At 40.7% G+C, this 25,968-nt stretch overlaps 1 protein-coding gene across 1 annotated transcript; it reads left to right on the top strand.

Moving 5' to 3' along the window:
* The first annotated feature begins 2,112 nt into the window (after positions 1–2,112).
* On the top strand, positions 2,113–23,949 carry slc6a17 (solute carrier family 6 member 17). Its single transcript, XM_055049432.1, has 12 exons — positions 2,113–2,524; positions 8,357–8,777; positions 12,484–12,641; positions 13,804–13,930; positions 14,722–14,903; positions 15,500–15,610; positions 16,989–17,230; positions 17,320–17,512; positions 17,790–17,982; positions 18,071–18,230; positions 18,349–18,511; positions 19,214–23,949. Exons 2-12 carry the CDS (start codon positions 8,483–8,485, stop codon positions 19,574–19,576), a joined length of 2,187 nt encoding a protein of 728 aa, XP_054905407.1. The 5' UTR covers positions 2,113–2,524; positions 8,357–8,482; the 3' UTR covers positions 19,577–23,949.
* The last annotated feature ends 2,019 nt before the right edge of the window (positions 23,950–25,968 follow it).

Raw genomic sequence — 25,968 nt, 5'->3', positions numbered from 1 at the left:
CTGGGTCAAGGAAGCAGTGTTTGAGATGAAAAATGTGCTGATGGGAAGTCCTAGTGTTGCTTTGGGACAATCTTTCTGCATCTCAAGGATAAAATGTGAAGTGTAAATGCCTGTCTTAGTATTTCTGGGTTTTCACTTTAAGGAATGGGGCCCGTGTGACATCCATGAAGCTCTAAGGTGAGTAGTCCTGCACCAGAATCCGGGCTTTGACAGGAGGCAGGGGACATCGAGTTGGCGCTGCATAATTTTCCAGGTGTGATAACCATTGAGTTTGTGAGTCCCCAAACACCAGGGGCTACAAAACCACCAGTGGGTGAACCAACTGCATGCTGAGTTTGTCGAGACGGACGGATGATGCTGCCGCACCGTTAAGTTCAGCGACTCGTTCGCGACAGCGGAGACGAACGGCGGTAAAAAAAGATGCTCAAGAGGAGAAGGAAGGAAGGAGAAGAGGAGAGGAGTGGCGAAAAAAGAGAAAAAGCTCAAAGAGTGAGTAACCATCATATGATCAGCTGGTTGCTATGGCAACTGATCCCAGTAGGCAGTCTGTGGAAAAGTGAGTCACATGAGCGAATTGAAGGAGACAGGAAGCACACCTCGTATGCACGCATGCATGCAGGGTTGCATGTGTGTGTTTGTGTGTGAGTGTGTTTAGGAAGCATCTTGTGATGCATGCAAAGGTAACTGAGCACAAAACAAAAATGAAAACAATAATCTGACATGTCATCTGCACACTAATCTTCTAAAAAGATTAAATAACGAAAGAAAATGATAACTCCTGTTTTATCAAATGTTAAATTATCACTCTTCTTCTTTACTCTTCATCTCAAACAGTTGTGGCTTCGGCTCAAATATTAAACTCAGACCCTCGGCATTTCAACACATTTTGCTTTTGTGACATTTTAGCACACTTTCCGTTTTCATTAAGTAATCTGAGGTCAGTAATGTTTCAATAAATTGCCTCTTGTCCTCTCAGGGCGAAATGTGGGCATTGTTTTACACAAGACACATTTATAAGTAATTCATGAGAAATTCTTTGTACAAAATAGCTCAACTCAGATGGGATGAAGAAAATCTGTGAACATTGGATTGGAAGAAATCCAATCACATTAACATGTGTTAAACCATTTGACATAACGCTGGCTGTGTGTTTGACTTCTTGACCTGCAGATCTTCCACTACAGTCTCAAGATTTCCTGAAATTAGCTCCATCCAAACTCCCATCAACTCCACCCACTTTCTTTGCCTCTTCCAAAAGAAAAACTGCCAGTTTCATACAACTTGACAGAAGTGCTTCTGTCAAGTACTTTAATGACCAAATAAATAGTTCGAATTTGTTCTCATCTGACTACAGCACCTCTTTCTATAGTTGCTGTGTCCGTTGTATGGCTTTTGACAAACTTAGGGATTTTTTTTTTTACACCAGCTATCACCTCAGAGGCCTTCAAAGATTAACACAAACAGGCAAACTTTTGTAAGACTTCTTCTTTTTTAAAAAAAAAAAAAAAAAAAAAAAAGCTCTACAAGTCTGGAGTGATTTTCCTTTTTCATCACTCGGTGTGGATGTATCACAAAATATTCCAGTGAAATAAACTGGAGTTAGTTGTAATTGGGAAAAAAAAGACTTTAGAAAGTGCATGTGGTTGCAGTGACTGCGAGAAGATTCACTGACAGCACCGAAGTTAATAATGATCACTATGATGTGGGTGATTATTTCTGGAAAAAAAAAAAAAAAAACATTTAGTGAAACGGGTCCTGCAGACATCTGTCCAATAAAATGAGGCAGGATGTGCAGAGTCAAGGACATAACTGGTGTCAGGGAGAAAAATGACTTTGCCACATATTATCTCTGCTTGAGAAACGGCCATTAAGTTGTGCAACCACCCAGGCTTGTTATAGTGGAGACCACCAAGCCTGCCTTGTTGGGTACATGAAGACATCGTTCAGACATCATGAGCTCTTCTGAGGGAGGGAACTTTTTGACTGATTAAGCACCTGGTTTAAGACTACCTGTGCGATCCTCTCTTCATCCTAACATCCAGTGAACACTGCAGATGTTTTTTTTTTTTTTTTGGATCAGTCTCTGACGTGCGCACGGGAGGATGAGTCAAACCTGCGTCAGACTTCGTCGTGACTTTCCATAGTAATGCTTTTTCTTTTTTTTATCATCATCATCATTATTATTATTTCGCTCCACAACAAAACCACGTGCAAAATCAGAGGCGCGAGTGAGAGAAAGTCGTTTGAAGAGCATCCGGAACCTCATCCGACAGCAGAAGTGAGACAAACGGAGGCGATCGGCCGGTTAATCGCGGTTTTAAGCGAGGGAACTTGTGGCTGGCGTTGAGCTCCTGCGTCAGACTTTACGCACCGTGTGCTGTGCGCGGCTGGAGTCTCTCTGTTGAGTTCGCACCTCGCAGCGCGCAGAGATGCTGCATGCAGAGGCGGCGGCTGAATGAACGCAGCACGCATTCACCCAGGATTCATGCAGCCACACCGACCCGATCCGCAGACCGCAAAAAAGGTAAGAGCTAACCCACATCATTAGTGTGCTCCATGTCCTCATTTTTCTGTTCAGCATTTAGTTGTTTTATGTGCGTGTGTTGTGGTTTTTGCGAGGCGCGTTTGGTCATATCGATAGACGGAGAGGAGTGGCAGCGTTCAGCTCCTCACCTGACGAACAGCCCGGTTATTCGGCCGCGACATTAACGCTCATGCTGATCAACCCTCCCGTTCAGTTTCATGTCGACTTCTCCTGGCATCCCTACGTCGCTGCTAGAGTCTTACTTTGACCTTGACGGAGGTTGATTCCACGAACGGAATCTGTCCTCCAGCACTCGCCTGACTGACGGCTGGATCCTCTCAGTCATCTGTGGTCCTGATCTACCGTTCAGCTCAGCATCCAGTCAAAGAGAGTCTGATTTGCACTGACTCCATTTTTCAGCCTGGAGTTGGTTCAAATCTACAAAAGCCTAACAGAGGAGATGAGCCGGGCGTGATGGCTGCCTCCCTGACAGATATTGGCAAAAGATGCGACTGCAGATCCATCACCCACTCTACGTTCCCCCCCCACACACACACACACACACACACACACACCCACACACACACACACACACACACACACACACACACACACACACACACGCACACACACACACACACTCCACTTTTGTCACATGCTGCTTCTTGTTATTTGCAGCCATTCTTCGGGGGATGCATTATTGTCTGACCATTTGAGATAAGAGACAGAGAGACGCAGAGGAGCACTGATGCTCCCAAGATGGGATTTCAATTTTTCAGAAAGAGCCCATCGCTAGGCAACCACAGCAAATGCAAGTGGAGCAAAGCGTCATGAGGAACCTGTTTGGTTGCATCATCAGCTCCAAGGAGGAGGGGGGGGGGCTGTGGAAACAGCACATCAGCCTGTTGGAGGACTTGCTACAATCCTCTCCACACTCCAATCAATCAATATCAATCAATCAATCAATCAATCAATCAATCAATCAAATTTTATTTGTATAGCAGCAAGGCATTTCAAAGTGCTTTACATCATAAACACAAAGTCATACATCATATAATAAACAATACATTGTTACATATTACATTTCAAAAGCAATTCTAAACAGGCGTGTTTTTAGTTGAGATTTATAGGAAGTCAGGGTTTCCGCTGTTTTACAGTTTTCTGGAAGTTTGTTCCAAATTTTTGGTGCATAGATGCTGAAAGCTGCTTCTCCTCTCTTGGTTCTGGTTCTGGGGATGCAAAGCAGACCAGAACCAGAAGACCTGAGAGGTCAGGAAGGTTAATACAACAACAGCAGATCTTTGATGTAATGTGGTGCTAAAACCATTCAGTGATTTGTAAACTAACAACAGTATTTTAAAATCTATTCTTTGAGCTACAGGGAGAAAGTGGAGGGACTTTAAGACTGGTGTTATGTGCTCCATCTTCCTGGTTTCAGTGAGAACGCGAGCAGCAGTGTTCTGAATCAGCTGCAGCTGTTTGATTGATTTGTGAAGATGCTGTTACAATAATCAATGCGACTAAAGATAAACGTATGGATGAGTTTCTCTAGTCCTCTAATCCTGGAGATGTTCTTCAGGTGATAGAAGGCCAACTTTGTAATTGTCTTTATGTGGCTCGCAAGGTTCAAGTCCGAGTCCATCACTACTCCCAGGTTTCGGGCCTGATCTCTAGTTTTTAGCTGTAATAACTGAAGCTGTGCATGGACTCTAGATCATTTCTCTTTAGGTCTAAAAATAATGATGAAACATCTTCGGGGTCTTGCAAAGTACTTATATCTGGGGTTGTTCATTTTATTTTATTCTATTTTGTCATGTTACCACCACAAATTCAATACATTTTAGAGAAATTTCAAACAAAAAGTAGTGCATCATTATGAAGTGGGAGAAAAATGACAGTTCGCTCCCTTTTGCCAATTGTTTACCCACCGTTCCCTACAATAGCAGCTTTTTGGGGTATTTTTCTAACAGCTTTGCTCATGTATACTTTAACCATTCTTAGACATTAATATGTTTTGGTTCTGGTTCTATGTTTGGGTTTGTATTCCTGCTGGAAGCTGTGTTCACTAACAAGTTCTCCACAAGGATTATCCTGCATTTGCCCTCTGACCATCATCTCTGCTCCACCTAAAGAAAGAATCCCCACAGCATTATGTTGCCACCACCATCTGTCAACTTGGGATGGTGTGTTCAGGGTAATGTGTAGAGTTTAGTTTAGGCTTTTGCAACAGATAAGCTATGTTTATATTGAGTATAAGTTGCACAGTAGTACACAACACAATAATAATAATTGAACAATAACGTGAGAAATCGGAAACTCATCATTGCTTGAATTGGACCTTCTGTTTTCTTTCCTCTTCAGTTGTTCAACATAATTGAAAACTATTTTGGGAAACAATTAGAGCGCATGTGTCAAACTAAAGGCCCAAGGGCCAAATCTGGCCCACCGTAGCTTTTTATGTGGCCCTCCGGACTCAAAATCACTCCAATAAGTAACTCCAGTTTTTCAAAAATCCGCAAAATTCACACAAAATCAACAAACATCACTTTCTTTTTTTTTTTTTTTTTTTGTATTTTACTACAAATTTTTCTCAAAATAGGTCAAAAACATTGGGTTTAATTGACTACTGCCTCACTCTTACTTGATGCCAAGGTGCAGTCTGGGATAGAGATGGCGAGTATTAAAAAGTCACAGCTAACATAGATTAATGCAAATATAGTCAGAATTTCTTGCAAATATTTCTAACTGCGATTTTGATTGCAAAAACAATCACAAAATCCCAGAGGAACTGCTATGTAATAGTGTTTTAACAGTTTAGTGGGTTTTATCATTAAAATCATCCTTCGAGGACATTCCGATTTTTGATATGGGTCGAAATGAAACTGAGATTGACACCTCTGAATTAGAGGCCCCCCTTATAAATCATTTGGGTAGTTGCCCACTTTCTTGATTTTTCTATCAGTGTGAAAACAATGCACAGATAAAATCGGAGCCTCTTTCTTCATGTGGATCATGTGGATGAATCGGTGTAGTAGTTGTGGGCTGCAGTCCTGCGCCCTGCCTTGAAGTCACGTGTGTGTCGTGACTGCTGAGGAATGTGATGCGTGAGCGACTCGTTCAGCCCCTCAGACGACCTCAAACATCAGGCTACCGTTCTTCAGGAGTGACTCTGACTGGAATCTGCGCTCAGATGTCTGCCGTCTGCATGTGTTTTCAAATTAAGCTCCTTGTCTTCAGATCAAACACCTCTGACTTTTCTCCTCTGCCCTTGAGCAAAAGGTCTCACAGCCAAACGAGGCCTCGGCTTTGAAAGCCTGCTCATTCATTTTCTACCTGTGCAGCTGCTGTTCTGGAACTTAACCAAAAGTCACCTGTGTCAGTAATGTGTTAGGGTTTCTTTAGCCAACCTTTAGTTAATTAGCATAACAGCAGCTAACTTACTCTTTGTGGCTCCCTGTAGATTTCAAAGACTTGTTTCAAATTTGTGATGTTGGAGCTGAATATGTGCATTTAATATTTTGGAGCTGGGGTTGTTTAGGAGTTTTAACACGAGACTAATGAAAGATGAGATGAGACATTGGAACAAAAGCTCTGTTTCCGTGTTCAGTGGAAATCCATAGTTTTTCTGCAATGATTTTGTCCCATTTTTCAAATATAAGATATATAATATTGTTTTTATTCTCCAAATTAGAATACACAGGTGCATACGAATTAATTACACCATCAAAAGCATATTTCACCAAATCAGTTTAAAAATGGAAACTTTAATTTCTAAACAAATTGATTATGTTATGCTGTGATTAACTCAGTGCTCACATCAGATCTGTTAGTCACACTATGTGTGGAAATTTTGTGGAAATTGATATAGAAAGTAATCAAATCCATTTTTTGTAATGCAAAAAGAGCAATAAGAAGTGTTCCCAAAGCAGACTATCTGCAGTTTAGTTTTAGTACATTTCCATGTAGCGTTATTTAAGTTCAATGGTGAAAACAAAAGCAAAAAAAAAAAAGAAATATTTAAAAAGTTCTTTCAAGGATTTTGCCGCCATGAAGAAGTGAACATTTGTAAAGAAGAAAAACAAACCCCTGCATGGCTGAGGTGTGAAATTTAAGTGTTGACAATTTGTTGCTTATTTGTTGAAATAATTATTGGAATCAATTTATTAAATGTGGGCTTTGCAAATAGTAAAATGATTCTCAATTTTCCTTTTTCTGCCTCTGCAAAATAAAGAGGGACAAAAAAACATAATGAAACAACAATAAATGAATGAATGTTGGAACATCGAAAACAGACGAGGTTTTGCTTGCTGACCTGGACAGACCAATGCTAAACCAGTGGATTACTGGTTTAATCAGTTAATGTCCATGAAATCCTCATATATGTAGGACAATAAAACTAATCGATGACAGAATCTCTTTTGTTGTTAAGTAGATACGGTTCTATATGCCAGATACCATGGATAGTCCAACATGCTTTTCTCAACTAGTAGAAATTCAACATTACTCCAGAATGTCACATTTCACATAGTAATAAAAAAAATAAAATAAAATAAAAACAGCTGACAACATGTAAAAAAAATAACGTCTTTAATAGCCGATGAAATTTGTGCTCAGAGGGTTTAGTTTAGTTGTGCTGCGAGACACACAGACCATTCACTGCTGTTCACATGACTCAACTCTAGTATAATGGGCTTTACTGTGGATTGTAATTCAGTCTGGGACATTCATCTGCTGTAATGAAGTGGATTACTGAACGGCCTCATGGATCTGAAGTGCTGCCATTTAAAAATACTTCAGGTTCTAACAAAAAAAAAAAAATCTGAACTGCTTGTTGTCGATTTATGTAGTTTCAGTAAAACTCTATGTCTGCTTTTTTGTCTCGTTTCAGTTAGACATTTTTTCACAAGTAATATTAAACTATACATATTTTATTTTAAGTTTTTAAGTCATTGATCGGCTGTGCACTGTTTATGAGACAGATCCAATCCCTGATTCATCAGAAAACTAGTGATCTGGTGAGGATACACACCCTGGACTTTCAGACATAATTGATCTCCTGTGAAAGATATGTGTTTTATGTTAGAAGGTCTTTTTAATTTGCTTGTCATTTAATCATTTTCTGTACCTTGTATCATCTTACAAGAGCAGCTAACTGTCTTCAGATGTCAATAACGTCCACCTTCATGTCACTGAGTCTCAGTGTGAGTCCAGCTGTTCTTTGAAGGCCTCGGATGTTCGTTCGAGGAGACTGGTGAACAAACAGATTCATGGACACCAGGAACACTGCAGACAGGCCAGGGTTAAAGCTGTGGAGAAGTTTAAATCAGGGTTTGGTTTTAGGATAATGTTGTTCAGCCCGTCATTTGAAAATAAAAGAGTGTGTAGACCTGAAAACCTACCAGAACATAAAAGTCCAGCTAAAATGAGCGGCTGGGTAACAAGGACTGCGGTGAAGCTTCAGAGATTCTAAAGATATTAAGAAAAGTGTTTCTAGAGGTCATCAAAGGTCAACCAGCCCCCCACCTTCTTCAAATCAGACAAAATGGGTGTCAATCAACTCGACTCCATTTGTGCTGGTGTGTGCAGCAGAAATTTTTGTTTGTGCAGCTTTGGCTTTGAAGATATTAATTTAAATTTAAAGGTCAAAAGGTCAACAAGCCCTCATCCCCCCACCACTTGGATGGAGCTCAATACAAGGCACTTGGGAATTTTCCAAAGTAAAGTGGTCACGCTGGTTTACTTTCAAATTAACAATATAAGACTTAAACCTCCTAAAAATACACTTTTTTGCGTAAAATATGACATTCTGTTCTATATGACGTTTCTTTACAGATTTAGGAAAAGCACAACTTTCTCATCTCGACACACTCCAACTTGGCCGCTCTTCTGCCGGACGTTCTCCTCTTCGTTCCTCGTCGTCAGCCTCCCCTGTGAAGGAGCTCCGTTGATCCAGCAGCCATGCCAAAAAACACCAAAGTGACTCAGCGGGAGCACAGCAATGAGCCGGTCACAGAGTCCGTGGCTGACCTCCTGTCTCTGGAGCACCCCATGGACTATAAAAGCAGTCAGATGAGCATGGGTCTGAGTCCCGGATCCACTGCCCCAGGAAGGTCTCTGCTCCCCGAGCAGGACGCCGAGGACGGCCGGCCGGCGTGGAACAACAAGCTGGAGTACATCCTCGCTCAGGTCGGCTTCTCGGTTGGTCTGGGAAACGTGTGGAGGTTTCCCTATCTGTGCCAGAAGAATGGTGGAGGTAAATGTGTGAGAGTTTGTTGTCTCTTTTAATAAGCAAACCTTGCCAGAAGACTGCAGTTTTATTCTTTCTGGTTCTGGTTCAGGTCCTAAATAGGACAGCAACGTCAAATCAAGACTGTTAATGTGAATTGAACGAGATGCAACCACAGACAACACTTTCACTCACTGGTTAAATCTCCGGGTTAATTCATTAAAGTGCTGCATCTTTGCCCTGAAACCGTTTGTTCTGCTATGATTTGATTTAACATGCTCACATATTCATGACAAGTCGTAAATCCAATGATCTGCTGATTTGTTTTACAAGGTAATTCGCAACAGATCATAGAGGGATTTAAATAACTGCAGAAAATTTAACTCCTGTTTAATAAACTGTCTGTTTACACACAAAAATAAAGTCATCATTAAGAAACCCAAGCATAAACAAGACGTCTTGATATTACTGAGATGAACTAAAACAGAATAATTATACACTGTAAGTTTTGTTTTACACAAAACCAGGACAGAAAACAACTTTCTATCCAGTCTGAAAATCTTTTTATTCATCCAAACAGATAAAATGTTTTACCTCTGGATGACTTTGCATAACAAAATTATTGTGTCTAATATTTGAAATATATTTAATATGCAATATTTGTCCTAAAAATCTGAAATATGACTTTCTACGTTGTTCTTCTCACAAACCTGCAGGAACTGAGCCAGTGTGTGGATGGATGGAGTTTTTCTTTTCACTTAAAGGAGGACTGACCTTTATTGTGTTTCTGAAATCCACAGATTGTTTATTAATTATGACTCATATTCAGAGTATTGTTAATGTTCTTTCCTTTGCTAGGTATAAGATATTTTCATTGTTTAAATGTCACTGTAATAGAGGTTTTAGTCAAGGCTTTCCATGAATGATGAGTGAAAATAGAAATCTGTGGAAAGAATCCAAGAATAAGAGACTTTAGTCAATCAATTAATAGTTCCAATAGGAAGTTCACGTCCTCTCATCAAGAGCACATTAATATTTTGGATGTTTTTATTTTGATTTAGCTAAATTGGAGGATTATCAGACATGGACAGACTGTCAAAAGTGTCTCCAAATCGACTTCATTGGATTTCAGTCCAACATTGATTTTTTATTTTTTATTTTGCTTTTCTCTGATTTGCTTTGGATCGTTGTTCTGCTGCACAATCCAGATGTGCTTGAGGATAAGGTAGCAAACTGAAATTCACTGTTGAGAGCACAATTCATTGGCGGGTGCATCAGTTGTAAGTTTCCAGGTCCTGAAGAAGAAAGGGTCAAAGTTCAGACGCCCAGTTGGTAGTTTACTTAAGACTGAGGCCCAGAAGAGACTGAATGAATTCGCTTTAACACGATACAAAAAGAATTTGCTCCAGACAACAGGAATCATTTTGGCTGTTTGTGTGTTGGAAATCAAAACTCTCACCAAGTCAGAGCTGCAGGCTCTGCAGCGTTTGTCTGAATTAGTCAACATGCACCCTCAGCAGCGATGGGATTAGGCATTCAGTCCTCGCTGTGAGGAGGAAGCACAGAGATTTTAGCTGAAAAAGCCTCAGTTTGTTATGGTTCCTAAAGCTCTCTCGGCATCTTGAGTTTGGCAGCTTGATTTGCTGTTATTATAATGAAATGAGAAGGTGGATGATGACTAAGACGGAAGTTCAACAATAAATACAAATGCTTCGGGCTTTTAGATACTGTTGATCTCTTGTGTGGGAAGGGTTTGCATGAAATGTGTCTTCAGCCTAATGTGTGCAGATTTGAGCCATTGAATGTATTTCTGTGCAGATTTAAGCGAAAAGGCAAAGTACTTTTAAAAGTACTGTATTATTCCGCAACTTATTTTCACCAAAAGATATGTAAAATATGTCAAAAAGTAATTTGTAATAGAACATTGTTTTTGCTGATGCTCCCCTATTCGTCATTTTTATATTTTAATTAAATACAGTATAAAAGATGTGGTAAAGTAACACTTTCCTGCAAAGCAAATAACCAAGCAAAGTAATCTTACAAGAAAGTCTATTGATTTATGAAAGTTTTGGACATTTTATGTCATTTTGCATTTTTATCTGATTCATTTTATGAGTTTTTAGATTTGATTAATTCCCTGTGGCTGTTATTTTGACCATGTCTCTGCTATGACTGATGCTAACAAGCTGTCAGGATGACACTGCAAGAAAACTGTCTATGCAAGCAGCAGGCATTGATGTTTCATTTCATCCTTGGTTGGACCAGGCAACTCTTAAAAAATTAGTCTAACTCTGATCAAACCGAAACATTTATATATCATGATCTTCAAGATTTTGAGTTTTTTCTCCCTCTGTAATCTCACATCAGTGTTCTCATATTATACCTGGGATTTATGTTATATTAGGCTCTTTGTGTTTGTGTTGAGTTATTTTCTTTTCAGATAATGTTCTCTGTGTCAGTTTTCTGTCATATCAGCCCTGGTTCATGTTCTCTCACAGTTGTCACACGTCAGTACAATTACTCACACATTTCCCTCCACTAATCCTCCTCCTCTGTGTTGAAACCCCTCCATTTAGTCAGTCATTGTCAGAGACTCCTGCTCTCTGTACTTTGGTAGTGAAATTTCAGCAGCATTAGGTTGAGCCACAACACAAAATTAGCATGGCGACGTGTAAAACATTATTCAATGTTTTACACATTGAATAATATAGTAACTGTGATTGTTTTTCTGAAGTGTGTGTCACATTAAGATTAACCCACATTTTGCTTATTTTTCCATTTTGATGCGATCGTCACAAAGTGCCTGCAAACTCTCCAGATGTTTCAGTGACATAGATGCTAAAAATGAACTGGAGTTGCAGAAATGAGTCCATTCATCGGACCCAGCATGCAATGGGCATTCAGAGCATAGATTTACTTTGAATGTCAGTGATATTGCGGCCACAACGTAATTAATCTTTACGGTATTGCACTTGTAGATATTGCGATGAGAACATTGTGAAACTTTGACCTAAAGAAAATGAAGCCTTTGATCGCTTAAATTTGTACAAATCGAAGCAAAATATTCGTTCGTAGAATACAAGGTTGTCTGAAAGAAGACCAGAACAGCAAAACTCTATTTTCATGTGTTCAACCAATTTCTAACATTAGTATCTTATCTGAAGTTATTTAACTTATGTGTGAATTTGACACTAAAATGGCTGCCAGTAAGAAGATCTTTGTAGTTTATCTTTTTAATTACAAATATTAACTTGCTTCTGTTCATTATGCCTGTCCAGCAGAGATATGAAAAAAGATTCTGTATTAAAGACATGGCTGTCAAATCGTGTTTCATTGTTTGGTTCCTGCTCTCTCCGTCAGGCTGTTAGCATCAGGTAAAACATGAATGAAGTATTTTTCTCTGTGAACCACATCTCTGGCTTCAGATGCTTCTGTCGTCATTTCTTGACGTAAGCAGGACTGGATGTGACTTGCTGTCTGTGACGGCCGTCTGTGCTTCGCTTTCCCCCCCCCCTTCTGTGAAAAAGAGGGTCATGATGAAGAGTTCAGAGGATGCTGAATGGAAAGAGGACAGGAGAAAACCAAATATTAGAGCAAATGAACAGGAGAGGAGAGAAGAGACCAGACATTGTTTCCTCTGCTGCTTGAGAGAGGCTTCATCTTTCACCACATTGAAACCTTTATAGAAATAAACATGCTGTCATGTTTCCTCCCCCTGTCCTCTCTTTCTCAGGTGCATACCTAGTGCCCTACTTCATCCTCCTCCTCCTCATCGGCATCCCCTTGTTTTTCCTGGAGTTGGCAGTCGGTCAGCGGATCAGGCGTGGCAGCATCGGGGTGTGGAACTACGTTTACCCTCAGCTGGGGGGCATCGGCGTTTCCAGCCTCATGGTGGGTTTATCATGTCAGTTCGCATTAACCCAGGTTGGATCAGACCGGGGCATTCTACGGCATGCGGGTCACAATACACATTTTTTTATAATGGATTTTTTTTTTAAAAAAGAAGAAAAATACACATTACTACAAAATAAAACTACAAAATAATGAACTCAAGCTAAAGAAATAAAAATAAAAATTACAACATAAAACCTTTGAAAACAAAACTTACAGTGCCTAATATATACAGACCCATTCAGTAAATCAGAATGTTAAAAGCCCATTTATTTCAGGAACCTTGTCACTAAGTGAAACCCGATCTATAGAGATCAATTACTCACAGATGGATGTTTGTCAGTCTTTGTTTCTGTTCAATTAAAAAATTTTCCACTTATATTTAAAATGAGAATATTGCATCAAATTAATAAAAAAAACAAAAATATGGGATTTAGTGACAATAATATTTAATTTTATATATATATATGGAAAACTGTGAGGCAGTACAAATACATCAGAAATACATTTATTTCCCCAAAACCTACTTGAGTAAATGTTTCTACACAAATTAGTCTTTATTCTTTTTTTTTTTTTATTTAAATTTAATCAACAAAATAACAAAGCAGACTTATTAATGACTCATGAACCGCCTAAAAATCCTCGTATTATAGACATCCCTTTTCTTTTTTGTTTAAACAACAGTCATCAATTCTGCTGTACAATATTTCCCTCTCAGTCAAATGACCTCTAGTTGCTTTAAGAAAACCTCCATGTCTGATCTGTGCCACAGTCTCTCCTCCCCATCATCAGGAGTATTGACCCGTCGTGTCCACATCACATTATCGTCAGCAGCTTATAACAACCTGCCGGCACCCAAGTCGCTCAGGCAGCGACTCTGCTCTGAGTGCCAGTCATCCCGACACCCAATTTCATCAGTCTAATGCCAACGAGGGGGTGTGGAGCCGTGTCCGAGGGCAGCGAGGCGTGTGGCAGCTCGGATGTGGCAGAGGGAGCTCCAGCGTCTATAAATACCACCTCTTTGAGAACCACAGCCTTGGCGGAGAGAGCAAACAGCTCAATAATTCATATTGCTGCTCTGTGCTGCTGTGTGTCTGTGCCCTGCCTCACCTCGACACGCCGTGTGCCGTTAAATGAACGCGCCTTTCTGTTGTCTCTGCAGGTCTGCGGCTTCGTTGGCCTCTATTATAACGTCATTATCGGCTGGAGCATCTTCTACTTCTTCCAGTCGTTTCAGTATCCGCTGCCATGGGCCGAATGCCCCATCAGGAAAAACGGAACCCAAGCCAGTGAGTTTGTCAATGCAAAACTCAAACACCCACCTCACCTCAAGAGGCCGTCAGCACAAAACAGAGGGAAAAGAAACAGAAATGGGTCCTTGAGAGCTTTTTCTTATTCTGCATTTAGACACACACACACAGAGAGAGAGAGAGAGAGATTGAGAGAGAGAGACAGAGAGAGAGAGAGAGAGACCTACCAATGCTGTGCTTAAAGCTGCAGAACATGTTTGCATTATGGCAGCCTCTATAGGAGAGCGTCATCTGAGCCATTGCAGCGACTGAGGCCGCTCTGCAGGTCACCATACAGGCAGCTCTCTTGTGAAGGCTCGTTAACCGGTTTGACCCAGCTGATTCGACCAGCTGGTGGCAGCATCTGATGCCAAGACTCCTTATTGACGCTCTGACATTCAGCGTCAGCTCTGAATTTAATTTAGAATCGGAAGTAGATTGCTCTCGCAAAATTAGTCATAATCCTTAAATCTTTCGCAATCTGCCATGTTAAGGACAGGAAAACTCAATGTATTTTTGGGGGGATCTTATGTAACAAGCCAGCACAAGCTACACATAAGGTTGATATGTAAGGAAAATGATTAAAAGGTTTCTTACTCTCACAATATCTGAAAAGTCTGCCACGTATTTGTGTTTTGGCTTTTTACTTTGATACTCCCTAATTAAACCTCTGTCCAGCTGCCGTAAGGAGTCACCTAACAAAGAAACTGTTCTGGTCTAAACTGAGCTAAATAGTTTAGGTTAGGATGTCCAGAGGTCAGTCTGTCTCCTTTTCCTTGCTGCTGATCTAGTTGTGGAGCCAGAATGTGAGAAGAGCTCAGCCACCACCTACTTCTGGTACCGCCAGACTCTGAACATCACCAGCACCATCGACGAAACCGGTGGCCTGAACTGGAAGATGACCCTGTCCCTGCTGGTGGCTTGGATCTTGGTGTGCCTGGCCGTCATCAAGGGCATCCAGTCCTCTGGGAAGGTGGGCAGCTCTTCTGGCTGAACCTGCAGCCTGCACATACCGATTCTTTCATCTCATTTATTTCTTCACACACCATGATAATAAATCCTTTCAGCCAAAGCTCTCCGTTTGGGTTTTTAATCACTGATTTATTCATGTCCATGAGGGCTTTTCTGACTTTGCTTGCCGGGCAAAGGTAAAATACTAAGCCTCTCATCCACACGCGTCTATTTTTGGACCTCATCTAGATTATGGAAGCCAGGGACATGCAACATTGATAAGCTTAAGCCGAACCAAGGAACAACTGATTCAACTGTGCAGTCGGTAGCTTCAACACGCTGAGCTCTCGAGCCAAGTTATGAGTCATGCGGCCTATCGCTGCACTACACCCAGTCCAGATCTGACACATTTCTTTAGCGAGTCCGTCTGATGCAGCGGGAAGGACTTTAGCCTCATGGGCTCATCTCACAGATTTGGTTTAAAGCAAACACAGAGCAGATCTGGGAGAGTGCGTGGAAGTGGGTTTGATGGCACTTCTCCTTCTACGTGTGAGGTCTCGGAAAAGCGTGTCCATGGCAACAGTGTGTGATGCGGTTGACTTTCTCTCCCTCTGCCAGGTGATGTACTTCAGCTCCCTGTTCCCGTACGTGGTGCTCTTCTGCTTCCTGGTGCGAGGCTTGATGCTGAAGGGCTCGGTGGACGGCATCGCTCACATGTTCACTCCCAAGGTGAGAGAGAATAGACGATCCTTTTCCAAACCCAAGCAGCAATCATGACACAGAAACTCCAGGATTAATTACACTTGACGTTAAAGTAGTAACAAAAGAACTTTGTTGTGTGCTGAGAAAGAAAAAGAATAAACCCTCTCCTCTCAAAGCTGAGTGTACGGTAACGTCAGCGGCTCTCATAGTTAAAGCGCCATTCATTAAGATCCAATTTCATGAAAATGTCAGTAATACTCAGGTAGGGTGGTAAGAAGGAGCAACGTCACCCTCTAGTGGTGAGTGCATGTTCAGAGGAACAGAAAACAGTTTAAAGATTGCGGCTAAATTATTGTAATGAGGAGATTTTTTCGAGATTTTGCAACATTGGTGATCTGACTGTGGAAGTTTGAGGTCAAATATGTGTTTTTGTATTTTTGTGTGTGTGCTCGTGGCTTAATTTTTTTTAATCTTTTCTGTAATCGCAATAAGTTTCAAACTAATTCCACATTTCAGCAAAATTTCTAACCACAGAGTTAAAATACAAATATAGAAATATGTAAAGGAAACTGATTACACAGACATGTAATTCATCAAGATACGAAATCAGAATGAAATGCAAATGATTTAATCTGTATTTGCATGCAGATGAACCATGTTGAGGTACTTCAGCTACAATCTCTTCAGTTCTGAGTAACAAATTATCTTCACCTGCAGCCACCTGCTCACTTTCCTGATTTTACTTCAATCAAGAGAGATTGGAAGTAAACTCAAACACTCTAGGGTGCAAATCACAGCAATAGATACATTTGATTGACTGTAAATGCAGTGATTTCTTTATAGGTTGGAACAGTAAAAGGTAAGTTAAGCTTAAATCAGATCTTTAGGCAAAATTATTCACTTATTTCTAAAGCTTAAGATTTGGTCTCCTGCTATTTCATTTCTGCATTCTGCAGGTTAAAGCGAGCTATAGTTAATGTGGCAATAACAAAAAAAAAATCATTAATGTAAATATAATGTAAAACGTTTCAGAAGATTCATTCGCATCCACTTATTTGCATGAGTGTCTTTTCGATTTGAAATGTGGATACAGCCACCCTTCAAGGATTTAAAAATGGAGAATTGTCATTGGTTTTGCCAATCCCCACACAAGCAAAATTAAAGATTCAACCTTAAATAAACGTATGAACACCTCACCTGTTTTTTTACTCAAATGAATCTGAGTAATTTGCAGAGAAAATGCTCTTTTCTTCTTAACTTACTGGTAAAAGAACAGCTAAATTCATCGACACAAGCCCAGGATTCATAAAGAATGTAAGCGCATGAAAGCTTTCTGTCCAGAGTTGAGTTTTTGTCACAGAGAGTGAGCACGGTCTTTAATCTTTCCACTTCCTCTTCTCACCAGTTGGAGAAGATGTTGGAGCCGCAGGTGTGGAGGGAAGCAGCGACGCAGGTCTTCTTCGCCCTCGGCCTGGGCTTCGGAGGCGTCATCGCGTTCTCCAGCTACAACAAGAGGGACAACAACTGCCACTTCGACGCAGCTCTGGTTTCCGTCATCAACTTCGTCACGTCCATCTTGGCCACTTTGGTGGTGTTTGCTGTGCTGGGCTTCAAAGCCAACATCATGAATGAGAAGTGTGTTGTCGAGTGAGTATGTCTTATAGAAAAAAAGTCACTCTTCAGGAGATTATTTTCTTTTTTATTCATCGTTAACCCATCTATCTTTGCCTCTCCAGGAACGCAGAGAAGATTCTGGGTTACCTGAACACAGGTGTGCTGAGTAGGGAGCTTATTCCTTCTCACATCAACTTTTCCCACCTGACAGCTCAGGATTACTCAGAGATGTATGGAGTCATCAAGACGGTGAAGGAGGACAGCTTTGGCCAGCTGGGTCTGGACCCTTGCATCCTGGAGGACGAACTTAATAAGGTAACGCCAAAACTCATTAAGCTTCAAAACATACGAGTAGAGAAATTAAAAGTAGGTGAAGGAAAAAGGATTGTAAGAGCAACAATATCTTTTTGAACGCATTTCCTTTTCATCACTTCCAGTTTTTTGCTCTTTTTTTAAGGAAGTTTAAATTCACAATTACTTTACACACAGTGAATGTTTCCAGTTACAATATAATCAATGAACCGATATCTCATTTTTTTCAGTTGTTACCTTTGAACGCTGTGACCATCTCCAGTATCTTCCTCCCTTTCAGGCGGTTCAGGGGACCGGTCTGGCCTTCATCGCCTTCACCGAGGCCATGACACATTTCCCCGCCAGCCCCTTCTGGTCTGTCATGTTCTTCTTCATGCTGATCAACTTGGGTCTGGGAAGCATGATCGGAACCATGACCGGCATCACCACGCCCATACTGGATGCCTTCAAGATCCGGAAGGAGATCCTGTGCGGTGAGTCCTCATTCTGGCTTTCCAGAATCGACGAGAGGTGAGATCAGATTTTAACGGCGTGTTTCTGTCCTGTTTGTGTCTGCTTTAGTGGTTTGCTGCATAATAGCCTTCCTGCTGGGCTTGCTGTTTGTGCAGCGTTCAGGGAACTACTTTGTCACCATGTTTGATGACTACTCCGCTGGTTTGCCCCTCACTGTGGTTGTGATCCTGGAGAACATCTCTGTAGCCTGGATATATGGCACTAAGAGGTACAGTGGCTAGAAACCACTGCTTAACTGTGTGTGTTGTCAGAAAATAAGTGATTGCAAGTAAACATTTTTAACAATATCTGATTGTCGTGTCCTGATTCTTCTTTTGAACTTCTAGATTCATGCAGGACCTGGAGGATATGCTTGGTTTCAGACCATACAGCTTCTATTTCTACATGTGGAGATACGTGTCCCCTGCCATCCTGGTGGTGCTCATTGCTGCAACCGTCATAGAGATGTCTGTCAGTCCTGCAGGATACAACGCATGGGTGGAGGAAGAGGTCAGCTTCTCCTGCCTGCCACTTTTTATTCCACAGAATATATTAGAAAGATTAAAATAAAAGGTGATACTATAACTAGGTTTATTAAATAGTTTTGAATTAATTACAGATCTGTTCTAATATATAATTTTCTTGTCCAAATTTTCGTGACCATCATCTTGGTATTCATTTCACAGATGGGTAAAAGTGCTTAGAAACCCCAAACCCTCTCATGCATGATTAGTCGACTTACCTAGACCCGCTAACCTATTAGTTCGTCATAGGGGAAAAAAAACATTACATTCAGAATCTGTTTAGTGGAAATGGTCTGCTGTGAATGTATTTTACTAAAGTCATTGGACCATCTTTACCTGCATCTGAAACAGTTGGATTGATTTCATTTTAAGTTTCTATATTATTGTTGTAAATGTTTGCTATATTTAGCTGATAGAGGGCATAAGTTAGCAAGATGGTAAAGGAGGTAAAATACTTTCCACAGTTCACTGCTGGTTAAAGAAGTGCAGCGAAGCGTTCCATATTGGGGCCAAGATGGCTGCTTAATATTAATGAATTAAGACCTTTGTCCTCATGTTTACCAGGGGTCCTAGTAATTGTAGTTGGCTACCTATGTGGGTTTTGTCTAAACATAATTTTCAAAACCTTGCATGGATTTTAACCCAAAATATGTTTTGTTTGACTTTACCATTTCTCTGTTACCCTTAGGGTTCAGAGCGTTTCCACAGCTACCCTCCGTGGGCATTGGCCATGGCCTATGCCCTCATCGTGGTCGCCATGCTGCCTCTGCCCATCGTCTTCATCGCCCGCCACTTCAACTTGGTCTCCGACGGATCCAACAAGCTGTCCGTCTCCTACCGTAAAGGAATGATGAAGGATATCTCCAACCTGGAGGAGCAGGACGAGCAGCGCTTCATCCTCGGCAAGAACCCCATCGAGGCTCCCTCACCCATGCCTGCCCACCGCGCTTATCTTGGGCCCGGTGGCACCCAAGAGATGACCAACACCAACTACGGCACCAGCACCAAGACTGGATACCAGAACATTGGCTCGCCCGAGTCTGAGCTATGATCTAATGAGCTCCAACGTCGTCCCGCTTACAAACGAAGCCCTCTCAGCTAGAGGAGAGGGAGACAGAGAAGGTGGAGAAATTTCAGTTGCAGCATTCCTCACACCTTAACCTCCAGAGAGAAAAAAATAGAGAAGCACACAAAAAACAGCTGGTGATATGGCAGTCAGAAAATCAAGTCTGATCTTTTGCTCAGTCAATACGCCATGACAACACTTCTCAGTGTGAGAAGTTGTTACTGTGGGAAGAAGGTTAGCATAACCCCGCCCCTGACAAGTTTTGAAAAATCCTGGCACAGTGGGCCGAGCCAAGAGACAGAGAGGCACGGCCGAGTGTGGCCACGCCTCTAACTATAGTTAGAGACTTTCCAGACACCTGTAGCAACTTTTTTTATCAAATGACCTACCGTGCAGTACACCGTCACTAGTAGGCAGAGCAGAGGAGACCCACTCCACTCTGCGTCTTCCATCGCAAATAAATCACACAATCGCAAATCTGAGTAACTCTATTGATCAAAGCTATTCCAACTCCTAACTCACCACCAGGTGGGGCTGTGTGTCTGAGTGAGATGGTTGTGTGATGAAAAGCCATATGGATATATTCACCTGCTTAAGAGCTGTTCCACTAAAAGTGAGCAACACTAAGGTGGTTTTAGGCAAAATAACGCAGAACTGAAAAAATATGCACAAAACTGTCAAATTTGCACAGAAACATAAAGCTGGAACCCTAAATGATCTACTTAGACAGTTTATTAGCAATAAAAATGACTTGGGGTGTAAGCTAAAATTTAAGCATCAGTGAGGTGTTAAAAATAAAGAGAGCAGAAATGCACACTTTAGCTGAATTTAAAAAAAAATTACAACTTTCTATGCAGAAGACCTGGAAAGCTTTACAGAGTAATGTTTCTCTGTTTCAAGCAATTGATATCTGTCAGTTGTGAAATGCCACACGTGGAAATACTGACAGCCTGGAAATTCAAGAGTTTAAATTCCCAAGACCATCCACAAGAGGGAGACTGTTTTTCTTATGCTAGCATCACTACTCGCTAATATCCTGTACTTGAACAGAAATGGGATTTGGCTAAAACCTGAGCGGAAATAAGCCACAAAATTCAGATGGGTGCATCTCTATACAAACTCTCTCTGAGGTTAAGCAGCGGGCAATGCTACAATGCCTTGACTGGTACAGAACTTAAAATGCTTTCAGGAACCAGTTTGTGCTTCTGCTGGTTCACTGAAGAGGATTGTTGCTGTGGGAATAGGATTGAAGGAGACTTAGAAAACAATCACCCTCCATCTGATAAGTATCAGGAAACTTTTCATGTGGAAACAAAAGTGGTCAAACATTCATCCATCACAAGATGTAGTGCGAGATTCTGGTAGTGTTACAAGCACATTATAGTTTGGAGTTTTTCGTGCCTATCACGCATCAGCAATAATATCAGTGCTCATTGAATCACAAATCTCCTTCTATCTCTATTTCCCCTTCTAATGTACATTCAAACACTGTATATATATGTTGTGCAATAGTTGGAAACCCCACCATGCATACACGCTGCAATAGAGATGAAAGAGGGGTTACCTTAACCCTTCCCCATTTCTACAAGCACATAACCACGGACACCTGCCATGTTTAGAGCATCTCTGAGCCTTAACACTTGTCTTTTCCTCAGTGTTCCTCTCCATTGAGCATGGCGTGACCTTTAACGGGTGGTTTAGGATTGCGAATGAGCCGCTGCTTTAAGGAAGCAGGCAGGAACAGTAGCTCAGTGTGCACGCGGATTTGTATGTCTGTGTGCTGTCTGCTGCTGAACTAGAGCTCCTGGCATACCTGCCTGTTTAAAAATAGAGCAGCGTTACTCAGGGGAAGCCGTGGCAACATGCACCATAGAAACCGATTCTGATCTGATGAGGAGGAGGAGGAAGAGGAGCGGCGGCGCAGACACCTTGCTTTGTCTGCTCCACCTGCACATCTACCCGTGCCCTACATATACAGTCCTCACCAGTGTTGTTGCAATACTCTGAATACATGTGGTTCACTGCTATGCTTCTGTGGACCAGTCACACTTCATCCCTAGTAGGATGAGATTTGGGTTTAAGTCTTGTACATTCCTCTCATTGTGGCAACATAATTCAATCAGCACTAGAAGCTACACTTCCTTTGCTATCCAAAGTGTGACAACAAAGCCTTTTTTTTATTTTTGATGTATAACCTTGAAAGACAGTGGAAATGTAATGTGATATTAATGTTTTAGATAAGTGGTAGTACCTGGATTTGGCCACTTGATGTCACTGCTGTCCAGCAGAGGAACCAGTGGCATTATTCTGTCTGTGGCCCCTCCCTGCGAAAGCACCAGTACCTGAGGCTGCCTCCACAAAGGGAGTGAAGCAGAATCAGTGGCATTTGTTTGGTGTCTGAGCAGCATCTGTGTCGTCTGCCTCATGCTTTATGTTGTTTGATCACTGCTGTTTTCTTTGTTTGCAACAACGTTTTGTCTCGTTCACATGAGCACTTTAATTAGATTCAGACCCTGGAGTTGTTTGTTAAGCACAAATTTGAGAAATACTTATATGTGTATTTATTTATTTATTTATTTGTTTTAAGAGTATATTCATCAAAAAAAAAAAGCACAGGATGAATGTCAAGAACAAGCACAGGAAATAAGTGGTGAAAATCTTTGAATTTTATTGATTTTCAGTAAAACTTTTAATGTTTTTGCAAGAAAATCATACAGCGTTAATAGATGTTATACACTCGTGTAATAACTTTGATTCCTTTATCGTTCTGTCACAATACTATGTTGTGTCAGAAAATGTGAGTTTTTGCAGAATATTTCTAATATCTGCAACATTCCCATGGATTCCAAGCCATTTTCATTGTATTGTATCCTGTTACAATACAATGAAATGCTAAAGTTTCTCATAGGACTCCCCATAAGCTTTCTTTATCTTTATCTATCAAGGTAAATAACAATACCCTTTTATGACATCCGAATGGCACTATTAAATCTGCTTGTGGTTCTTTTTCTGACAATTTCAGACAACTTACAAGGCACAGATTTGCAAAAGGCACCTGAAACCAAGGCACACATCTGAAATTGCAGCTTTAGCTTCCGGTCAAAGCACATTTTAGGAAAGCACAGAACCGTGGGCCTGCAGGAGTTATTATGTCACGATGAGTGAAATTTTAAGCTATATGTCTGATCTTACAGTCACAGGATGTTGGTTGGCGAACAGATATTTTGATTGTCTACTTTAAATTCAGCATCCTGCAAAACACTGAGAGCACAGCTTTACAATAAAACGCACTGCCATCAATAAAAGTAACAAAACTGCCCTCTAATGTCTAATATTGATCAGAGCACAGTCCCAGCTACCTGCCACTGATGATGGTATTATAACCACGGACGTATGTAGATTTTGCCTTAAACATTTACAAAGATGTCTAAGGCATAAAAAGCTGTTATCTGTTGATAATGAATAGGGTTGAAAGCAAAGACTCCAGGGTCTCCTCGTCTTGTCCAACATGTCCACTGCAACTTCTGGAGTTCATCTCAGCTGAGTCACCAACATGAAGCTGACAAAGACATGGTACCAATAAATCTATTTAAATGTGCAAATAGTCTTTATGTGACCAAATATAGTTATATTTATAGTATTTAAGATGATGTATCTAACCTGTACATATTGATGTACATTCTGATAAATTCACAATGAGTATCTATGGTGAGAGTGACAGGGTGTATACTTGAGCTGTAAATACTTGTATATTCTCAGATATTTTTTGGATTTTTTTGTACTGTCGGTACTGTTACATTGGTGTCTGTTGGTTTCAGGTGTTTATGTGTGTGGTTGTTGTTGACAGTAAAAACCGAGCGCCTGGCTGTGCGCGCGTGTGCATTCATGTGCGAGAGTGAGCAACAGGGAGCGTCAGAGTCTGTGTGAAGTGAAAATACGTGTTGGTTTTTGATGTTTTTCGCTCCGTGTTTTTCTCCTCCTTCAGTGTTGTGTGCTGCTTATCTAAAACCAGTACATGAAATCTAATGTCATTGCGGTGGAGCGGGACCACTGACGTTTAAGCAATTTCTCCTCTGTGTTTTTCACTCGAACTGTGATGAAGTCCAGCACAAAACTGGGGACGTAATCAGGAAGACATGTACTACTGTAACAATAAGACAGGAACTTTAACTAATTTGGTGTTTAGAGTGACTATAGTGTAAAAACACCGTGGAGTGAAGAGGAAATTAAAATAACCACTTTTATTGAACAGAGCATATTGTCTGTTTGTTTAATTCCAATGTTTAAATATATTTTTTATTTAAACTGTAATGTTTCAAAGTACAAAGAGAACAAAATAAAACGAGGATTTCAATGTTCTCATCTTGTGTGTTAGAAAAGTTAATTAATATCAACAATAGGTCGCTTGGAAAAGGTCTTCTCTTTACCGTCTGACATTAAATAGCACTGTAGTTTCCTGTTGAAGTCACTTCAGATTCAAAGTTTATGAAAATGATCTTTTCCTGAGAATAATCTTCTCAAATTTTTCATTGAAGAAAATCCTTGAGCTTGACGATGCGTTGGAAAAAATTTATTTTGATTCTTAATCCACAGCTTTTCTATAAAAAAAAAAACTTTTAAGTGTCATTTTATTGCACTTTACTTTAGATATATTTTTTGGAATGTACTTCTACCTTAACGTAAGTAAAATTTCTGTCTTCTCTACCAACAATGACTAACTCCTTTGAATGAAGAAGAAGCACACTGTCACCAAAAGTGCACCAGATGTGGACAAGCCTACAGTTTATGTCAAAGTGAGACTTCTTGTTTGTGCACAAGCTTTGCTGTGCTAATGTTATTTTCTGTCAACTGAACCACTTTGAAGCAAAGTCAACATGCGGCAATAGTAGGTATTGTTAGAATAAATTTCATTGTTCTATTGCTTACGCTCACAAACGTATAATAAACACAAGAATTTGCACATGGCTTTACATTTTTCTGCCTGTCTACAAATAACTTTAAAATATTTGATCAGATTTTCTTTTGTACTTGAGCGACAGTTTTACTAAATACTTTCATTTGGGTAATGTATTGTTTTACAGTACTGACAGTCCTGCATACCACATAATACTCAGCTGTTTTAGAAAGTGTAATGACAATGGCTTCACTTTTACTAAACACTGGGTTCATGTAACATCTTGTTGTGCTACTGAACATGCTCTTTGAGATGACTTCTCCAAGTGTTGTGCTACTATTGGTCACGAGTGAGTATGTGTCAAACATCGCGCTTCCTTTCTTGACTGTGTAAAACAGTCAGGGAGAAGAGTGTCTGTCCTGTCGGTATCCTGTAAGCAAATCATTTCCCATCACAGTGTAACACACGGGCTTCACAAACAGGCTGCAATGACCTGATAATGTCCAGAGAGAGACGGAAAGAGTCCGTACGATGAGAACACCACCTGCAGGTTCTGTTACAGATATTTATCTCACAGCAGCGCTCGCAGCCAAGGCGGCTGCTTCCTAATTTCCCAACGCCCCGTCACCTATTCTAAGAAAAGACTGTTGATGGACAGCTTTCACACTTCTAGAGGCATTTTTCTAGCAGACAGGGTCTGTGTGGGCAAAGATCCATCAGTCATATTCTCACATGGCACGTCCAGCTGCTGTTTTCTTCCACAGCAGACACACATGAAACATGTTCAGAGGACAGGCCAGTGCAGTTTTACCTACAAGTTATTCTGAAAAAAGCAAAACGAAAAAAAAATACAAACGCAAGGACTTGATGTTGTTTATTTAAAGTGGCAGTGTTATCTATTTTCCAGCCACATGGTGCCTTTAATAGCAAAAACTGAAGTGCTGTGTATATCAAATCGAAATTGGGCCTCTATTTCTTTCACCACCTTCAGGAACACATAACGAGAGCCTTTGACGACAGTTTTATAAACGGTATGAGGGGCTCAGCAGATGTGCAGATCCACCAGGCGTTTGCTACTTGCTGCCAATAAAGTGAGGGAGCCGACACTGCAGCTCCAAGGCGGAGCTGCGTCTCCAAGATGGGGTTAGGTCCGCCAAGGCGTTTTGTACAGCTGAATGGTTGTCATGCAGAATAAATACATGCATGAAAGAATCAAGGCAACTCTTCAAGTAGCTCTTATCAGGACCGGCCCAAAGCATAAGCAAACTAGGCAGCAGCTTCGGGCCCAAGGGACACTAATTTTCATTTATATTTTATTTTATTTTTTTTTTGTAATAATTTCTTTGCTATTATAATTTCAAAACCACAAAATTTCACTATGAACTGCTTTGTTTTTACAATAATATACATTTGATAATGTATGTAGAAATTATAATTTAATTGATGAAAAGAAAACAAATAAATTGCTTTTGGGGGCTCCTGT

This window comes from Poeciliopsis prolifica, unplaced genomic scaffold, assembly GCF_027474105.1.
Source record: "Poeciliopsis prolifica strain line A6 unplaced genomic scaffold, Auburn_PproV2 SCAFFOLD029, whole genome shotgun sequence".
Lineage (NCBI taxonomy): Eukaryota > Metazoa > Chordata > Actinopteri > Cyprinodontiformes > Poeciliidae > Poeciliopsis > Poeciliopsis prolifica.
The sequence above is the reverse complement of the archived record's forward strand: the minus strand, read 5'-3'. Positions and strand labels throughout refer to the sequence as shown.

What these genes read in the sequence shown, in the direction of transcription:
- slc6a17 (XM_055049432.1), top strand. Translation starts at nt 8,483, where the DNA reads ATGCCAAAAAACACCAAAGTGACTCAGCGGGAGCACAGCAATGAGCCG. An exon ending in GAAAAACGGAACCCAAGCCA is followed by an intron (nt 13,931 to 14,721) that starts GTGAGTTTGTCA and finishes CTGCTGATCTAG; the next exon opens with TTGTGGAGCCAGAATGTGAG. An exon ending in GCATCCAGTCCTCTGGGAAG is followed by an intron (nt 14,904 to 15,499) that starts GTGGGCAGCTCT and finishes TCCCTCTGCCAG; the next exon opens with GTGATGTACTTCAGCTCCCT.